At 41.8% G+C, this 17,812-nt stretch overlaps 1 protein-coding gene across 2 annotated transcripts in view; it reads left to right on the plus strand.

The window, feature by feature from the left end:
• pskh1 (protein serine kinase H1) overlaps positions 1 to 16,298 on the plus strand; it is a 73,567-nt gene extending 57,269 nt beyond the window's left edge. For both annotated transcript variants that reach the window (XM_068049544.1, XM_068049545.1), the window contains one exon: positions 6,727 to 16,298. In XM_068049544.1, coding sequence (XP_067905645.1) covers positions 6,727 to 7,044 — 318 coding nt within the window. In that variant the 3' untranslated portion in view covers positions 7,045 to 16,298. The remainder of the gene's footprint in view (positions 1 to 6,726) is intronic.
• Positions 16,299 to 17,812: the final 1,514 nt, after the last annotated feature.

Below are 17,812 nucleotides of genomic sequence, written 5' to 3' on the forward strand. Positions count from 1 at the left end.
AGAAATGCAGCAAGACCTGAACAATATCCAGGCTTGGGCTGATAAGTGACAAGTAACATTCGTGGCACACAAGTGCCAGGCAATGACCACCTCAAACAAGAGAGAATCTAACCATCTCCCCTTGATGTTCAGTGGCATTACCATCGCTGAATCCCCCACTATCAACATGCTGGGGGGTTACCATTGACCAGAAACTGAACTGGTCCAGCCACATAAGGCAGAGGTACATTGATTCCCTTGCCTAACAAGAATCTAAGACTATAGGGGGTAGATGGGAGTGTGGAATTCAAGACAGAAACAGATCAGCCATGATCTTATTGAATGGAGGAGCAGGCTCGACGGGCCGAAAGGCCTACTTCTGCTCCTAACTCGTATGGTCGTATCAACGGGTACATTGGCTCTAATACCCTTGGGGAGGTAAGGATTATCTCAGCTGGAGGGTGACAAATTGAAGAACAAGTCACCCTGGGTTGAAGATGTACACGACAAGTTGACTAAACAGCAACTGAGGTCTGGCAACAGGTCAGCTGCTTACCCACCCATCCTGGAAATTGCATTGGAGATCTAGAGGTAGAAAATAAATACAGTCCTAAAACAGAAATGGAAATAGGGTTGAAAGAAGCTATCTGTTTGTCCATATTGAGGTTCTTGCTTGCATACTTTTGTTATGGCAGCATTTCACCATAACATTCACAACTGGCTTATGATTCCATCATTAACTGAAGAGGACAATCTCTCTTCTTCCATCCCAAGCCCTTCTCCCACACCACAGAAGCCATTAAATTAAATTGGGCAATTTTGGAAATAGACTAATTCCGATTCTATTTCTGGCATTTTTGGCACTATAAAGGGCACGACGGCTAAATTCATAATCATTTAATTAGCCATGCACATCTAGGTTAGCAAAAGAAACACTGATGAAGTGCACATAAAGGTAGTGTATGCAACAGTTGTGATTTTTGAATTTCTAGGCTACAGTGGCTCATTTATATCTATAACACAATATATTCAGCCCTTAAAAAAAACTCTGTTGATTGCAAAAGAAAGATGTGCAGCTGTAAGAAAGTGTTTAAAATACAAGTTTGAAAATTGCTGCCTTAGTATATGGCATCAGATCAAACATGGACAAGGAAACCTCCTGCTGATTACCACCTACCGCACCCCCCCAACCCCCCTCAGCTGATGAGTCAGTACTCCTCCATGTTGAACACCACTTGGAGGAAGCACTGAGGGTGGCAAGGGCACAGAATGTACTCTGGGTGGGGGACTTCAATGTCCATCACCAAGAGTGGCTTGGTAGCACCACTGCTGGCCGAGTCCTAAAGGACATATCTGCTAGACTGGGTATGCGGCAGGTGGTGAGGGAACCAACAAGAGGGGAAAACATACTTGACCTCGTTCTCACCAATCTGCCTGCCGCAGATGCATCTGGCCATGACAGTATTGGCAGGAGTGACCACCGCACAGTCGTTGTGGAGACGAAGTCCCGCCTTCACACTGAGGATACCCTCCTTAGTGTTGTGTGGCACTACCAGCATGCTAAATGGGATAGATTTCGAACAGATCTAGCAATGCAAAACTGGGCATCCATGAGGCGCTGTGGGCCATCAGCAGCAGCAGAATTGTACTCAACCACAATCTGTAACCTCATGGCCCGGCATATCCCCCCACTCTACCACTACCATCAAGACAGGAGACCAACCCTGGTAATCGGGGAAAACGCTCTGCTGGTTGGTGTCATACCTAGCACAAAGGAAGATGATTGTGGTTGTTGGAGGTCAGTCATCTCAGTCCCAGGGCATCACTGCAGGAATTCTTCAGGGTAGTGTCCTAGGCCCAACCATCTTCAGCTAGTTCACCAATGAACTTCCCTCAATCATAAGGTCAGAAGTGGGGATGTTCGCTGATAGCACAATGTTCACCATTCGTGACTCTTCAGATACTGAAGCAGTCCATGTAGAAATGCAGCAAGACCTGGACAATATCCAGGCTTGGGCTGATAAGTGACAAGTAACATTCGTGGCACACAAGTGCCAGGCAATGACCACCTCAAACAAGAGAGAATCTAACCATCTCCCCTTGATGTTCAGTGGCATTACCATCGCTGAATCCCCCACTATCAACATGCTGGGGGGTTACCATTGACCAGAAACTGAACTGGTCCAGCCACATAAATGCTGTGGCTGTAAGAGCAGGTCAGAGGCTAGGAATTTTGTGGCGAGGAACTCACCTCCTATCTCTCCAATGCCTGTCCACCATCTACAAGGCACAAGTCAGGGGTGTGATGAAATACTTTCCACTTGCCTGTATGGGTGCAGCTCCAACAACGCTCGACACCATCCAGGACAATCCCGCTTGATTGGCACCCCATTCACCACCCTCAACATTCACTCCCTCCACCACTGACACAGTGGCAGCAGTGTGTACCAACTACAAGATGCCCTGCAGCAACTCACCAAGGCTCCTTCGACAGCACCTTCCAAACCCACTACCTTTACCACCTAGAAGGACAAGGGCAGTAGATGCATGGGAACACCACCACCTGCAAGTTCCCCTCCAAGCCACACACCATCCTGACTCGGAACTATATCGTCGTTCCTTCACTGTCGCTGGGTTAAAATCCTGGAACTCCCTTCCTAACAGCACTGTTGGTGTACCTACACCCCAAGGACTGCAACAGTTCAAGAAGGCAGCTGACCACCACCTTCTAAGTGGCAATTAGGGATAGGCAATAAATGCTGGCCTAGCCAGCGACGCCCTCAGCCCATGAATGAATAAAAAAAATTATAAAACTTCAGATGTTTATTTTGTGCCATATGGTGTCTTTTGCAAATATTACTATTATCTACAAAAATAGTTTTTTTTATTAGAGATGTTAACCTTTGTAAAAAGGTTATGTAAAACCTTTAAAGCTGTGTATTTATAGTGATCCAAAGCTTATTTACTAATAATGTAACCAATCTAGTAGCACCAACCTGTTTGCAACCGATCCTACAGCAATGCAGTTTAATTTTTTTCCTCCTTTAGACCGGCATACCTTTTGTAAATGCTGGCAGTTTGAATGAAGAATAATTGGTGGGCCTGATTAATGAAGTCCATTGATGTAGTAGTCCTTGTGCTGGCTAAATAACATGATTTATTTTCCTATCCTCCAAATACATTCCCAGCCATCTTGAATACTTTACAGTCATTATTTTCAGCATTCTTGTATTCAAATCTGATAACCACATTTTACAGAAATAGTACTTCCAACACATTATTGCAACAGATTTTGCAGTTTAATCAATCCTGCAATAGGATGTCTGTGTTGTGCAGTTCTCTAGTCATATTGCTGGTTAGTGTATCTTAAAAAAGCCACATGTTTAGTATGGCAAATATAAAAATAGAATGCAATATACATTAATATGCATTTAATTTAAAAAAAAAATGCATTGGTACTATTGAAGTGTTCTAATACCTCCTGATAGTGATCCCCAGTAACGGTCTGATAAATGGTGTCGTTGCATTTTGCTGTTACATTAAGTTTTTTTGTAACTATTTCCTGCAAAATCATTTTTGCAGGAATGATGAACTTTTTGTTTGTGTTATTATAGTCAAGCCATCTTGCTGTAAAAGATAAATTCAAATATTTGAACCAGAATGAAAAGTATGAAAGACTGTAGCCAAATGGTTATTGGTTATGCTTGCAGTGAGTAATAAGATTTGTAGAAAGTGAACTTTGTAGTTTTCTTTTACTCGTGCCTCAATTTCCTGTCTTGAATTTTGATCCCAGCATCAAAGAATCCTGCAAACATATTTTTTAACAAGCTGACTGTATTTTAACTTGGTATCACCGGGGCCTGCATTCTTTAACAGAAAATTGGCATCTGCTGAGTATGTAGAACTGGAGGAAATGAGGTGTGGAATGGAAACTATGTTTTGCCTCATTAATTCGTCACCCTGGAGAATCCAACATTTTCATCCTCAATTGATAAAGTATTACATATGCATTTCCGAATATATTCCCTGGATGTCAGAAAAGGGCAGGCTATTTCCTACATCAATCAGCACTGTGTTCTGATACTATAGTAGCAGCCTGTGCGGATTCTTTGTCTTGGAGAGGGGATTAACATTGAACAGTTGTCATAAAGCTCTAAAATTGACCTAGTAGCTCTAGTTACAAAGAATTGGACTTCCACCAGACAGCTGTGCAATTAGAAACCCAATCAATGACATTGCCCCTCATCTAACTGCATTTGTGAGTTTTGCAAAGAAACTCACAGCAGTCCCATGGCACCAAAAATTTGGACCAGAACCTTTCTGTCTTGGGTGTATCCATTAGATAAGTAAACTAATGTCCAAGTGCCAAATACATGTGGGCTTATTACATTGAACTCTAATTAACTTTTATTAACACTGTATAAATCATAGAGCTGCAGAGAGTAAAATATTTAAGGAATCAAAATAGATCACATTGGTGCTGGCTTTGAAAATGGAATAGGAGCAGCAAAGCTGTCGGCCAGTGAGTTTTATTGTACTTAAGGAGCAATGGTAAATGGCTGTCGATCTAATTGGGGAAGAGATGTGGGATTTACTTGTTGCTGGGCTGATACACTATATGGTATCGATAGCTGTTATTGAGGGGTACAGAGCCCAGAATGTCACAGGAACGAGTAGGGGGAGAGCAGTAAATTACTTAAAAATGGAAAACAAGGTATGCAGGGTATCTGATTGCCATTGCCCCTGCACTGTGCACTGTTCCAGAGTTTGGTGGGGGGAGGGGGGGTGGTGGTAAAAGACACTGCCTTTATCACTGCTATAGGAACTGCATTTTCTCCCAAGGTTGCAGATAAAATTGAACACTCATGGTGCCCTAGTTCACTAATGGAGAGAATTGGTGCGTCAGCGTGTTTTGGCACTATACTGTTTGGGACAGGAGGTGGTGGAAAAGTCAGACTACTTTTTGAGTTACACATGTAAAACAAATTTGCGTATTCATGTAGTGCCTCATATCAACATCTCAAAGTGCTTGAGACAGTAAATTAATGTTCAAGACTATTATGTAGGCCACTAGGCTTATATAGACATGTGGACAAGTGTTTTAGTATAAATACTGTTTCAAACTTCTAATGCACCCATTCAGTGATTTACCAAATGTTTTTGCTTTTGTGAATTCCTGACAAGTTGTGGTTGTGATAAGTGATGCTGTGCATTAATTTAAAAAAATTAATAGCCTTGTAAAGTCATATGTGTGCAGTATTGCCATAAATAGGACTTTACACCAAATTCTGTTAACATAAATGTCCAAAAACTAAGTATGCTAAGCAAGAGCACTATTTTGCAATTTACATAATAATTGACTTGTATTGTGAAAGGTGATGTCCAAAAGGGCAGTACAACTCCCAGATTCCCATGTAGTAAAATCAGAATTTGACTTATTCAGCTTCCATAAGCCAATGCCCCTAATCATTAATTCATACACTACACTGTCATAATGAGGTCCTCAAATGCTAGTAAAACTTTGTAATAATTTTACTTACAAGGTCACTATAAGGCAGTGGCACTGGCAACACAACCACTAGGTGGTGCAGTACTGGCGCATGCGCAAATGCAGCCTCAGTGACTGAAACGTCACTGTCTGCGATGTTTCAGGCAGCTGCCAATAATAAAGATGGTGCTGCTTAATTTGACACAAAAAAGAATTAAACCCAAACCCCCTCAATGGCTGCGATCACTGCCTCCATTCCACCCCCTACAGTACCCCGCTTGCTCCCACCATTGCCCCTTCTCTTTTTTTTCCTCTTTGCCACTCCCCCCCATGCCTGTCTGCTCCCCAGCTCGCTACCTCCCCCCCCCCCCCCCCCCCACAGCCACTCACTCCCACGTCGCCCTGTCACCCCTCGGCCATGGGCCTCACCCTCAGCTGCTCACTTCCCGCCCCCCACTGCTTCTCCGGGCGGCAAAGCGGGGAGCAAGCGGCCGAAGCAGCGAGGCAAGGAGTGAGCGGCGAGTAGTGAGGAGCAGGAAACTGAAAGCAGCAATTGAGGTGGGGATGGCGGGAGAGAGCGGGGTACTATTGGGGGGGGAATGGAGGCGACGATTGTGGCCATTGAGGGGTGAGGCAATGCTCAGACGTCATTATGTCTGACGACATTGTGTAGTGATGTCAGCGCATGCACAGACCCATACTTGCAAGCTGGCAAATGTTCCGATGCACTGATGACATCCGTGATCACTTTGCACATGCTCTGCGTTGTCAGGAGACACTGGAAATTTTATACTAAGCTAGGACCGAACTTCAAAATGCAAACCAGGATGCTTTTGCGATTTGATCCTTGAAGATATAGTTAGTTTCCTTGAGGAAGTGTATTTTTAAGCAATAGTTTTTGTTCCCTTGGGCGTGTATAATTTCATGTTGTCGTTTATCCACTTATGAGCATTCATTTGTCACCTTAGTAACAAAGCCATGCTTTATTATGGATTCATCAAACTTCATGAGTAACTGCATAAACTTTGACCTTCCCAACGCTCTCCTTTCATCTCCACCGTCCCCCCTTCCCTTTAACCCTGGTGCTCTTCTCTCGCCCCTCACCCCAGTGCTCTCCCCTCATATTACTGACTTTTTTTATTTTCATTTTACAAAAATGCTGATGTATTTTTAGTGATTTGGCATATTGTGATGTGGGTGATGTCAAAACTTATCCTGCAGTTGTAATGATTTGATGTTTTTATCTGTTTTGTTTTTAGCCGTGGCCCAGTGTTTCAAACCTAGCCAAGGATTTTATAGACCGACTGCTTACTGTGGATCCCAATGAAAGGCTGACTGTGGGCCAGGCCTTGAAACACCCTTGGATAGTAAGCATGGCAGCCTCCTCCTCTATGAAGAACTTGCATCGCTCTATCTCTCAGAACCTTTTGAAGAGAGCTTCATCTCGATGCCAAAGCACCAAGTCAGCCCAGTCCACAAGATCCAGTAGGTCCACAAAGTCCAACAAATCACGGAGAGTACGAGAGCGGGAACTGCGTGAGCTTAATTTACGGTACCAACAGCAGTATGAGGGCTGACGAGAGTTGGAGCTTTTTTACATAATGATGCCTTCCACTATGCACTTTCTATTTCTGTAACTCTCAAAGGCATGTTGATCATTGTGGATTCGGTGAACTGGTTGCGTGGAGAGTTTACACAAACCACTTTCTGCCAATTTACAAAGATTCGTCTGAACTAATTTCCAAATGATACTGCGAACTTAACGCTCACCTTCAGCAGAAAAAGCTGACCAATATTCAAAATAAGGATGGAAAATATTGAGCCAATGAGACTTTCTAATTAAATTAGCTAAATGTAAATGATTAAATGACTACTGTACATAATGGGGCCGTTTACAGGAGTAATTTTAGATTGACATATCTGAAATTGGTCTTAAAAGGGCTAAAAATGTTGAACCTCAATGTTCTTGTTACATTTCATAACATCCAGTTAACTCCAGTATTATAAGCTTGTGTTTTTAATTGTGTTGCTGTCTTCTCCATACACATTATTGTCAATGCCTTTTAATCTGATAAAGTTGGCTCCCATTTTGCAAAAAGCCTTTTACTGGTTTTTCAAACATCCAAGGCATAAATGAAAGTTTCTGACTCAACAAACGTGCATAATGGAAACTTAATCTCTTGCCAAAATGTCTTAAGTTTGATTTACGTGCATGGGGAATATATTTTTTTTATTCATTCATTGGATGTGGGCGTCGCTGGCCAGGCCAGCATTTATTGCCCATCCCTAATTGTCCTTGAGAAGGTGGTGGTGAGCTGACTTCTTGAACCGCTGCAGTCCATGTGGGGTAGGTACACCCACAGTGCGGTTAGGAAGGGAATTCCAGGATTTTGACCCAGCGACAGTGAAAGAACGGTAATATAGTTCCAAGTCAGGATGGTGTGTGACTTGGAGGGGAACTTGCAGGTGGTGGTGTTCCCATGCATCTGCTGCCCTTGTTCTTCTAGTTGGTAGAGGTTGTGGGTTTGGAAGGTGCTGTCGAAGGAGCCTTGGTGCATTGCTGCAGTGCATCTTGTAGATGGTACACACTGCTGCCACTGTGCGTCGGTGGTGAAGGGAGTGAATGTTTGTAGATGGGGTGTCAATCAAGCGGGCTGCTTTGTCCTGGATGGTGTCGAGCTTCTTGAATGTTGGAGCTGCACTCATTCAGGCAAGTGGAGAGTATTCCATCACACTCCTGACTTGTGCCTTGTAGATGGTGGACAGGCTTTGGGGAGTCAGGAGGTGAGTTACTCGCCGCAGGGTTCCTATCCTTTGGCCTGCTCTTGTAGCCACAGTATTTATATGGCTACTCCAGTTCAGTTTCTGGTCAATGGTAGCCCCGAGGATGTTGATAGTGGGGGATTCAGCAATGGTAATGGCATTGAATGTCAAGGGGAGATGGTTAGATTCTCTCTTGTTGGAAATGGTCATTGCCTGGCACTTGTGCGGCACGGGTGTTTCTTGCCACTTATTAGCCCAAGCCTGGATATTGTCCAGGTCTTGTTGCATTTCTACATGGACTGCTTCAGTATCTGAGGCGTCACGAATGGTGCTGAGCATTGTGCAATAATCAGCGAATATTCCCACTTTTGACCTTATGATTGAAGGAAGGTCATTGATGAAGCAGCTGAAGGTGGTTGGGCCGAGGACACTACCGTGCGGAACTCCTACAGTGATGTCCTGGAGCTCAGATGATTGACCTCCAACAACCACAACCATCTTCCTTTCCGCTAGGTATGACTCCAGCCAGCGGAGGGTTTTCCCCCTGATTCCCATTGACCTCAGTTTTGCTAGGGCTCCTTGATGCCATACTCGGTCAAATGCTGCCTTGAAGTTAAGGGCAGTCACTCACACCTCTCCTCCTGAGTTCAGCTCTTTTGTCCATGTTTGCACCAAGGCTGTAATGAGGCAGGAGCTGAGTGGCGCTGGCGGAACCCAAACTGAGCGTCACTGAGCAGGATATTACTAAGCAAGTGCCATTTGATGGCACTGTTGATGACACCTTCCATCACTTTACTGATGATTGAGAGTAGGCTGATGGGACGGTAATTGACCGGGTTGGACTTGTCCTGCTTTTTGTGTACTGGACATACCTGGGCAATTTTCCACATTGCAGGGTAGATGCCAGTGTTTTAGCTATACTGGAACAGCTTGGCTATGGGTGCAGCAAGTTCTGGAGCACAAGTCTTCAGTACTATTGCCGGAATATTGTCTGGGCCCATAGCCTTTTCAGTATCCAGTTCCTTCAGTCGTTTCTTGATATCAAGTGGAGTGAATCGAATTGGCTGAAGACTGGCATCTGTGATGCTGGGGACTTCAGGAGGAGGCCGAGATGGATCATCAACTCGGCACTTCTGGCTGAAGATTGTTGCAAATGCTTCAGCCTTATCTTTTGCATTGATGTGCTGGGCTCCCCCATCATTGAGGATGGGGGTATTTGTGGCGCCACCTCTTCCAGTTAGTTGTTTAATTGTCCACTATCATTCACAGTTGGATGTGGCAGCACTGCAGAGCTTAGATCTGATCCGTTGGTTATGGGATGCTTACACAGTTTGGCACGCAGATAGTCCTGTGCTGTAGCTTCACCATGTTGACCCCTCATTTTGAGATGTGCCCTCCTGCACTCTTCATTGAACCGGGGTTGGTCTCCTGTCTTGATGGTAGTGGTAGAGTGGGGGATATGCTGGGCCATGAAGTTACAGATTGTGGTTGAGTACAATTCTGCTGCTGCTGATGGCCCACAGCGCCTCATGGATGCCCAGTTTTGCATTGCTAGATCTGTTCGAAATCTATCCCATTTAACATGCTGGTAGTGCCACACAACACTAAGGAGGGTATCCTCAGTGTGAAGGCGGGACTTCGTCTCCACAACGACTGTGCGGTGGTCACTCCTGCCAATACTGTCATGGCCAGATGCATCTGCGGCAGGCAGATTGGTGAGAACGAGGTCAAGTATGTTTTCCCCTCTTGGTTCCCTCACCACCTGCCACAGACCCAGTCTAGCAGCCATGTCCTTTAGGACTCGGCATGCTCGGTCAGTAGTGGTGCTACCAAGCCACTCTTGGTGATGGACATTGAAGTCCCCCACCCAGAGTACATTCTGTGCCCTTGCCACCCTCAGTGCTTCCTCCAAGTGGTGTTCAACATGGAGGAGTACTGACTCATCAGCTGAGGGGGGGGGCGGGTGCGGTAGGTGGTAATCAGCAGGAGGTTTCCTTGTCCATGTTTGATCTGATGCCATATACTAAGACAGCAATTTTCAAACTTGTATTTTAAACACTTTCTTACAGCTGCACATCTTTCTTTTGCAATCAACAGAGTTTTTTTTAGGGCTGAATATATTGTGTTATAGATATAAATGAGCCACTGTAGCCTAGAAATTCAAAAATCACAACTGTTGCATACACTACCTTTATGTGCACTTCATCAGTGTTTCTTTTGCTAACCTAGATGTGCATGGCTAATTAAATGATTATGAATTTAGCCGTCGTGCCCTTTATAGTGCCAAAAATGCCAGAAATAGAATCTGAATTAGTCTATTTCCAAAATTGCCCAATTTAATTTAATGGCTTCTGTGGTGTGGGAGAAGGGCTTGGGATGGAAGAAGAGAGATTGTCCTCTTCAGTTAATGATGGAATCATAAGCCAGTTGTGAATGTTATGGTGAAATGCTGCCATAACAAAAGTATGCAAGCAAGAACCTCAATATGGACAAACCGATAGCTTCTTTCAACCCTATTTCCGTTTCTGTTTTAGGACTGTATTTATTTTCTACCTCTAGATCTCCAATGCAATTTCCAGGATGGGTGGGTAAGCAGCTGACCTGTTGCCAGACCTCAGTTGCTGTTTAGTCAACTTGTAGTGTACATCTTCAACCCAGGGTGACTCGTTCTTCAATTTGTCACCCTCCAGCTGAGATAATCCTTACCTCCCCAAGGGTATTAGAGCCAATGTACCCGTTGATACGACCATACGAGTTAGGAGCAGAAGTAGGCCTTTCGGCCCGTCGAGCCTGCTCCTCCATTCAATAAGATCATGGCTGATCTGTTTCTGTCTTGAATTCCACACTCCCATCTAGCCCTATAATCTTAGATTCTTGTTAGGCAAGGGAATCAATGTACCTCTGCCTTAAAAATATTCACTGACCCCACCTCCACCACCTTCTGAGGCAGAGAGTTCCAAAGCTGATGGGAGCTGCAGGTGCAGACTAGTGCCCATCTGAAAACATGGCTTTTCTGAAGGGAGGTCATTTGTTGTGTAAGTCTTTGTGTATTAATTTTCAGTGTGCCAAATGTTGGGTGGCATTTGCCTCTAACACAGGGCAGATTTATACTTCTTTTAGCATTCCTGCACTAGGTCCTACTTACTTTTCACCCCTGTTCTTGCTAACCCACAATAACTCCCGGTCCCCTAACACCTCCAGTGTAAAATTATCATCCTAACATTTACTTTCCTTCTTGTTCCTACCCTTCCCTGTCTATGTACTCTCCTTTAGCCCTTCAAACCTCCCTTACTGCCCGTCTGAATCTAGATTTCTCTGACTGTGGCATTTTGTGCATCCCCTTCCATTGCCTCACCATTGGTAGCCATGCCTCTAGATGTCTAGGCCCCAAGTCCTGAAATTCCTTCCCTCTGCCTACCTTTCCACCTTCAAGGTGGGTGGCACGAGATGAGACTTTTATTTAGCAACATGTGAAGATTTGGAATGCACTGCCTGAAAAAGTGGTGGAAGCAGATTCAGTAGTAACTTTCAAAAATAAATTGGATATATACTTGAGAAGGGAAAGGACATAGTTGTGGGATTATGTGGATAGCTTTCAAAGAGCCAGCACAGGTAAGATGGCCAAAGGACCTCTTTCTGCTCTGTAAATTTCTATGATTTGACTCTCCTTAAAACCCACCACTTAGAACAACTTTTGGTTTAACATCTGTTCTTGTCTGATTACTCCTCTGTAAAGCACCATGGAAACCTTTCTGCGTTAAAGCCACTATATAAAGAAAAGGACCATTGCTCTTGCACATCAAAACAGCACAACTTGAGATGCAATTTTGACCATTTGTAGTCAGTGAAGGAGCATTTTACCTGCAGTTTCCCCAGTCCCCAACGGCAAATGTTGCTGGTAGTTGAAGCAGGGTAAATAGCTTGAGTCCCTTAGAAGTACATTTGTAACATGGGTGCTATATTTGTGCTTAGTTTAATAATAACCTGCTCACATTTTATGTTTGTGTCTTTTTGCTAATTGTCTGGTATATATTGTGTTGTTCAGTCATTTGCCAATATTCAAAGTTCAAAGTGGCAGTAATCCTTTTTAAACATATTTTAAAAGATCATTCATTTTTATAAATATGCTATAATTACCTTCTAAAATCAAGTAGTCTTTTTTGAGAGGGGGTAATAGGGGGATACATTGCTATTATTAGAAGACATTGTGGTTGTAAGTCCGGACTGGTTATGGCAAGGTATGTAGTCACTGGGACCACAATTTATAACTCCCCATCAATAGCCACATAAATGAAAACAGTAGTCTGTGACCTCTCAAAAGAAATGTTATACCAGAGTATGACCTATAATAGCTAACCCATGGTAAGTACTTATTGAAACTAACACCTTCCTAATAGTTTTCCCAAATATAATAATTGAAAACTAATTCGCTTAATGTAATTACATTGTGGCAATGAAAGTACTCTTTATTACAGAATGTTGGATTTGGTGGACCAGTGTGCAGAAGTAATTCAGTCAGTAGTTTGTGTTTTAATGGTTCTATGATGTAGCCAGTTCTTTGCAATGATCTTCCTTTACCGTCTCTTTAGAGATCAAACATCATCAGGAATTTCTGGTCAGTTAGAAAGCTTGTTAATGAACATAAAGTCTGGCTATTTGTAGAATTGTTAGGTGTAGAAGCTCAAAAATGGTGTAAAAAAGATCCAGCAGTGTTGTAAAATGCTTACCGGATTTCTGTTCCTTTTCTTCACATTTGCTAAATCATCCACACTATAAGCAGTTAGGATTTTACATTGTCAGCCTTTGGCTTCAGAAGTTCTTAATGGTCAATTACTGATTATACTTGACTGTACTATAAGCAGTGTAGGTTACTGTAAAAAAAAAAAAAATGTGTAGTTTATTGTTTCTGGTTAGGCACTGGCAGGTCTGAATAAGACAGTGTAGCCTAAACAACAGTAAATTGAGGCACACATGCCACTTCATATAATATTGATGTTGAAGTGAAAGTGTCTCTGGCAATTGCCACAGGTGCATCCATTTGAAGTGGGTTCATGCAATTACAGTACTAAATTGAATAGCTGAAATCATAGCTTGCTGTATTCAATCTATTGTACTGCCTACACAACTCTGCTAAGTAGAGCAGAGATTAAAATTCAGCTGATTTCTGCATCTTGTCACCATTAATATTTGTAGGTAGGTAAATAATTTTGGTATTTCACTGCTGTTGAAATATGTCAAAATCCAAATTTTGACCAATGTAGAACTAATTTTAATTTGAGACTTTGTGGGCAGTCACAAAAATGTAAAGCAATGGGATGTAGTGCAAACTTAATACATTTTAAAAGGCAATCCTCAAGCTGCACAGTTTCAGATAATAGGCTGCCTTGTGCCATCCAGGGTGTTGAGTGCAATATGTTAACTTTCTTTATTCTGTTTTGATCTTATGACAGTCTGTCATTATTTTCCCCTTCATTGTGTTATCACTAAATCAGTTGGGATAAACGTGATTCGGTCCCATTAGCTGAAATTGTACTCTGCACATTTTTTTTTATGAAAGAAAAATGGTTTCTGCCACAGCCTTAGCTTATCTTTTAACTAACTTATCTCTTCACTCATTTAATTTGAGTTTAAGCAAGTTATGGCTGAAAATTTTGAGTAGAGGTGTACATTAATTCCAAACACCCTTCTCCATGATATGCTTGAATATAGACCAAACCCTGAGAGCACAATTATTTCATCATTGGAACAATTTGCAATAGTGGTTGGTTTCTGGATTTCTAGTTGACTGCACAAGAATTCCTAGTGACTTGTCTCATGAAAATGTTCATTTTATGTATTATATGTAAAAGGAAATTATATTTTATCCAGGTCTTATTAATTGTACCTAATGTAAATAAGTGCTGTGAATTGAGAGCCAGTAATACAAAGAAACTGTTGCTTAATAAAATTCATGTACCATATTCCAAAGGAATGTTGGGTTTATAATACCATTGAAGAAGCAGGCCCTGCAATTGTTACTTTTTTGCCTTTATTGAGAAGTCTTTTTGCTCAATAAATGAAATATGTTGCGTAGAATATTATTGATTCAGTGTCTTTTTTCCTGTCTGAACTGCACATAGAACCTTTTGGATAACTTATCTATTCACTAGATCATTTAAGAAGTTTCAGTATTCTTGAAATGAAAAATGTGTAAGAATTTAAAGTTGTGGAATTTCTCCAGTTATTTCATTTCCTCTTAAATTTCTTTTGGAAAAAAATGTCCAAGATGTGTCCAGGCAGATGCTGCATGGATTAGAATGAATTGTTTTTAAAAAACATTCTTTATATCAATTGCTGATACTGCTTTGAATTTTTATTTGAATTACTGTTATACAGGATCAAATTTCACATTTTTGCCTTGATTTTTAGACTGGTTAATAAATACATCTATTTGCGTTTCTACTCTGCAGATGTGGCTTTAGAAATCAAAATGTTGTAGGCAAAATGTGTACCAGTTTTTTCAACATTAACTTCCCACATTTGCTAATTTAAGTGATAAACTTCAGACCAAGCAGATAATTTATTTTTCACAATTGCTGTATGTCAGTTATGATTTTTTTCATGTACAGTTGTGATATCCAATAAGTCCAGTACCAATATGTTGAAACCATGTTGGTGCTGGTGCCTTTTTCCTTCAAGTTTTTTTTAAATTCTCCAATCCAAAAAGGACAGTAATGCAGTCAGTGTTGTCACAAGGATTATTTAGCACATTGGTGTAAGTCCACTGTAGGAATTATTACACTTGAGCCAATACGCTTTAATGTTATGTAGTATACTTGATTTGTCAGTTGAACTTTCAACATCTGTACTATTATAAAGCTCCAAGTGCATTCTCCAGGCACAACTACATTTGGAATAATACAATCAATTATTGTACAATTTAAAGTGGACATGGGATCAAAATTTCTCATGCACACCAGTATGCTTTACTAAAATCCTAGTGACACACTACATGCAACAATGTGCCTTACTTGAATTCTAAAACATGAATGTGAAACAGAAGTTGGGATTTTTCCCTCGACCTGGTTAATTCTGTGTCTCTGCACAATTCAATTGCCTTTGCAGATCAATGGGTCGGTTGAGAATTTATTGCTGTGGCTTCTCCTAACCTGTAGAAACACTAAAGCATTTTCTTTGCACTTGATTAATCTGGACCATTATTAAGATAAAATCATTGTGCTGTTTGTATACTGTAGATGTTTTCCTTAACTGTAATAATGGTGCAGAACATAATGTTATGAAAATAAGCTTGTGAATGATAAGGTAAGTACTGTAGACAGTTGTTTCCACTTTGGGCAAGCAGCAATGAAAGTGGGAGGTGAGCAGCTTGAAAGTTCCAAAGTTTGGAGACCTAATCAGTGCTTTACTAACAATAGGGATATGATAATTGCCTTCCCGTTGCTGTGCAGCAAGTTAATCTGCAGAAAGGCTCCTGTGACTTATGCTCTTAATTATGTTCGCAGTGTCACAGCACACATCTTATGGAATCTCCAAAGCACTTCAGTGCAAATGAAATACTCTATACAAAGTGCTGATTTAAAGTGGCCCATCTTTTTTTTAATATGTTGTAAAAAAATAATAAAGGCAGCTTTGTCTACCACTGGGACCAAATGTTAAGACTTTGCAGTATGGAATACTCTGTGGCCAATCTGATATGCATCCCTATAATGCCTTTTGCCAAATTCAGTCTCTGGCTGGTTCACAAGAATTTTCTTGGATTTGCTGTTTTGGAAACTATTGTGTTCAGTTTTATTGCCTTTTGCTGTTTCTCCATCAATTGCTGTTTCTAAAAATGTCAGTATCTATAATTATCATTTGTTGAGCCTTAACCTGTAACTCAAAAGTTAGAGATTTTATAGACGTTATTTATTTTATGTATTCAGTCTGCTTAATTTGTATGTAATATTGCATTAAAGTGAAGTTTTCATTCACTTTATCCTTTCCTCGGTAATGTATCCTGGGATTTACTGTATAGATAACTTTTACATGTATTTCTCCTTATTTGTCAATTAAACGAGAGTACTACTCATCTGAGTTGTCTCTGAGTATTGTGTTGTAAAATAAAGTTTGTGTATACTTAGTGACCCTTTGCAGTTATTTAATACTACTGGACAAGGCAGGCTTGAAACATATTTTTGTACATTTATTGAACGTCAGTGTTTTGGGAGGTGGTGGTTGGGGGTGTTGAAAGAAAGAGAGTGACACTGTTTCTTAGAGAGTTGCACTTTGCCCAAGATCCTTTCAGCAAGTGCTCTTAACCACTCCAGTTGTACTTAAAGCCGCATTTGCAGTCACACTTAGTTTTCTGGCTGACGTTATTGGCAGCAGTCTTGACTGTTGTCCATGCACATGAAAATTTTCTGTTATCCATTTAATCAATTTCTTTAGCACTTAGATAGGATAGGCCAATGGTTCTGCAAAGAATTTTGATAATGTGCCAAAATATGTTCTATTCTCTCATTGCCAGTACGGCTGAATCTATTCTGGAGTCCCTTCAAATCTGCAGTCGTCATCTCTCTCCTCAAAAAGCCAACCATTGACACCTCTGTCCTTGCAAACTATTGTCCATCCCCAACATCCCTTTCCTCTCCAAAATCTTTGAACGTGCTGTCGCCTCCCAAATCCATGCCCATCTTTCTCGAAACTCCATGTTTAAATCACTCCAATCAGGTTTCTGCCACTGCCACAGTACTGAAACGGCTCTCATCAAAATTACAAATAACATCGTGACCGTGGTAAACCATCCCTCCTTGTCCTTCTCGACCTGTCTCTAGCTTTTGACATGATTGACCAGATCATCCTCCTCCATTGCCTCTCCACTGTTGTCCATCTGGCTGATTCCATTATTATCTATCCAGTCATAGGCAGAGAATCACCCGCAATGACTTCCTGCTACCACAGCATTACCTCTGGGGTTCCCCAAAGTTTTATCCTTGCCTCCACTTCCTATTTCGGCAATATTATCAAAAACCTATCTAGTTCCACGTAAGTGCTGATGATATCCAGCTCTTCCTCACCACCACCTCTCTCGATCCCTGTACTATCTCTAACTTGTCACACTGCCATCCAATACTGGATGAGCACAAATTTCCTCAAGTATTAGAAAGGATGAAGCTTTTGTCTTTGGTCATCACCACAAATTCTGTTCCTAAGCTATTGACTCAAGCCCACTTCCTGGCAACTGCCTGAAGCTGAACTAGACAGTTTGCAACCTTGGTGTCATATTTGGCCTGAGGTGAGTTTCGAACCACGTATCCACGCCATCACTGAAACAGATTATTTCCACTTCTTTGACATCATTTGACTTTGACCTTGTCTCAATCCATCTGCTGCTGAAACACTCATTCATGCATCTGTTACCTCTTTATTCCAGTGCACTCCTAGTCAGCCTCCTATCTTCCACCTGCCATTAATGTAGATTAGATTAGATTAGAGATACAGCACTGAAACAGGCCCTTCGGCCCACCGAGTCTGTGCCAACCATCAACCACCCATTTATACTAATCCTACATTCCTACCAAACATCCCCATCTGTCCCTATAT

The sequence above is a fragment of the Heterodontus francisci genome, chromosome 17, assembly GCF_036365525.1.
Source record: "Heterodontus francisci isolate sHetFra1 chromosome 17, sHetFra1.hap1, whole genome shotgun sequence".
In the NCBI taxonomy this organism is placed as follows: domain Eukaryota; kingdom Metazoa; phylum Chordata; class Chondrichthyes; order Heterodontiformes; family Heterodontidae; genus Heterodontus; species Heterodontus francisci.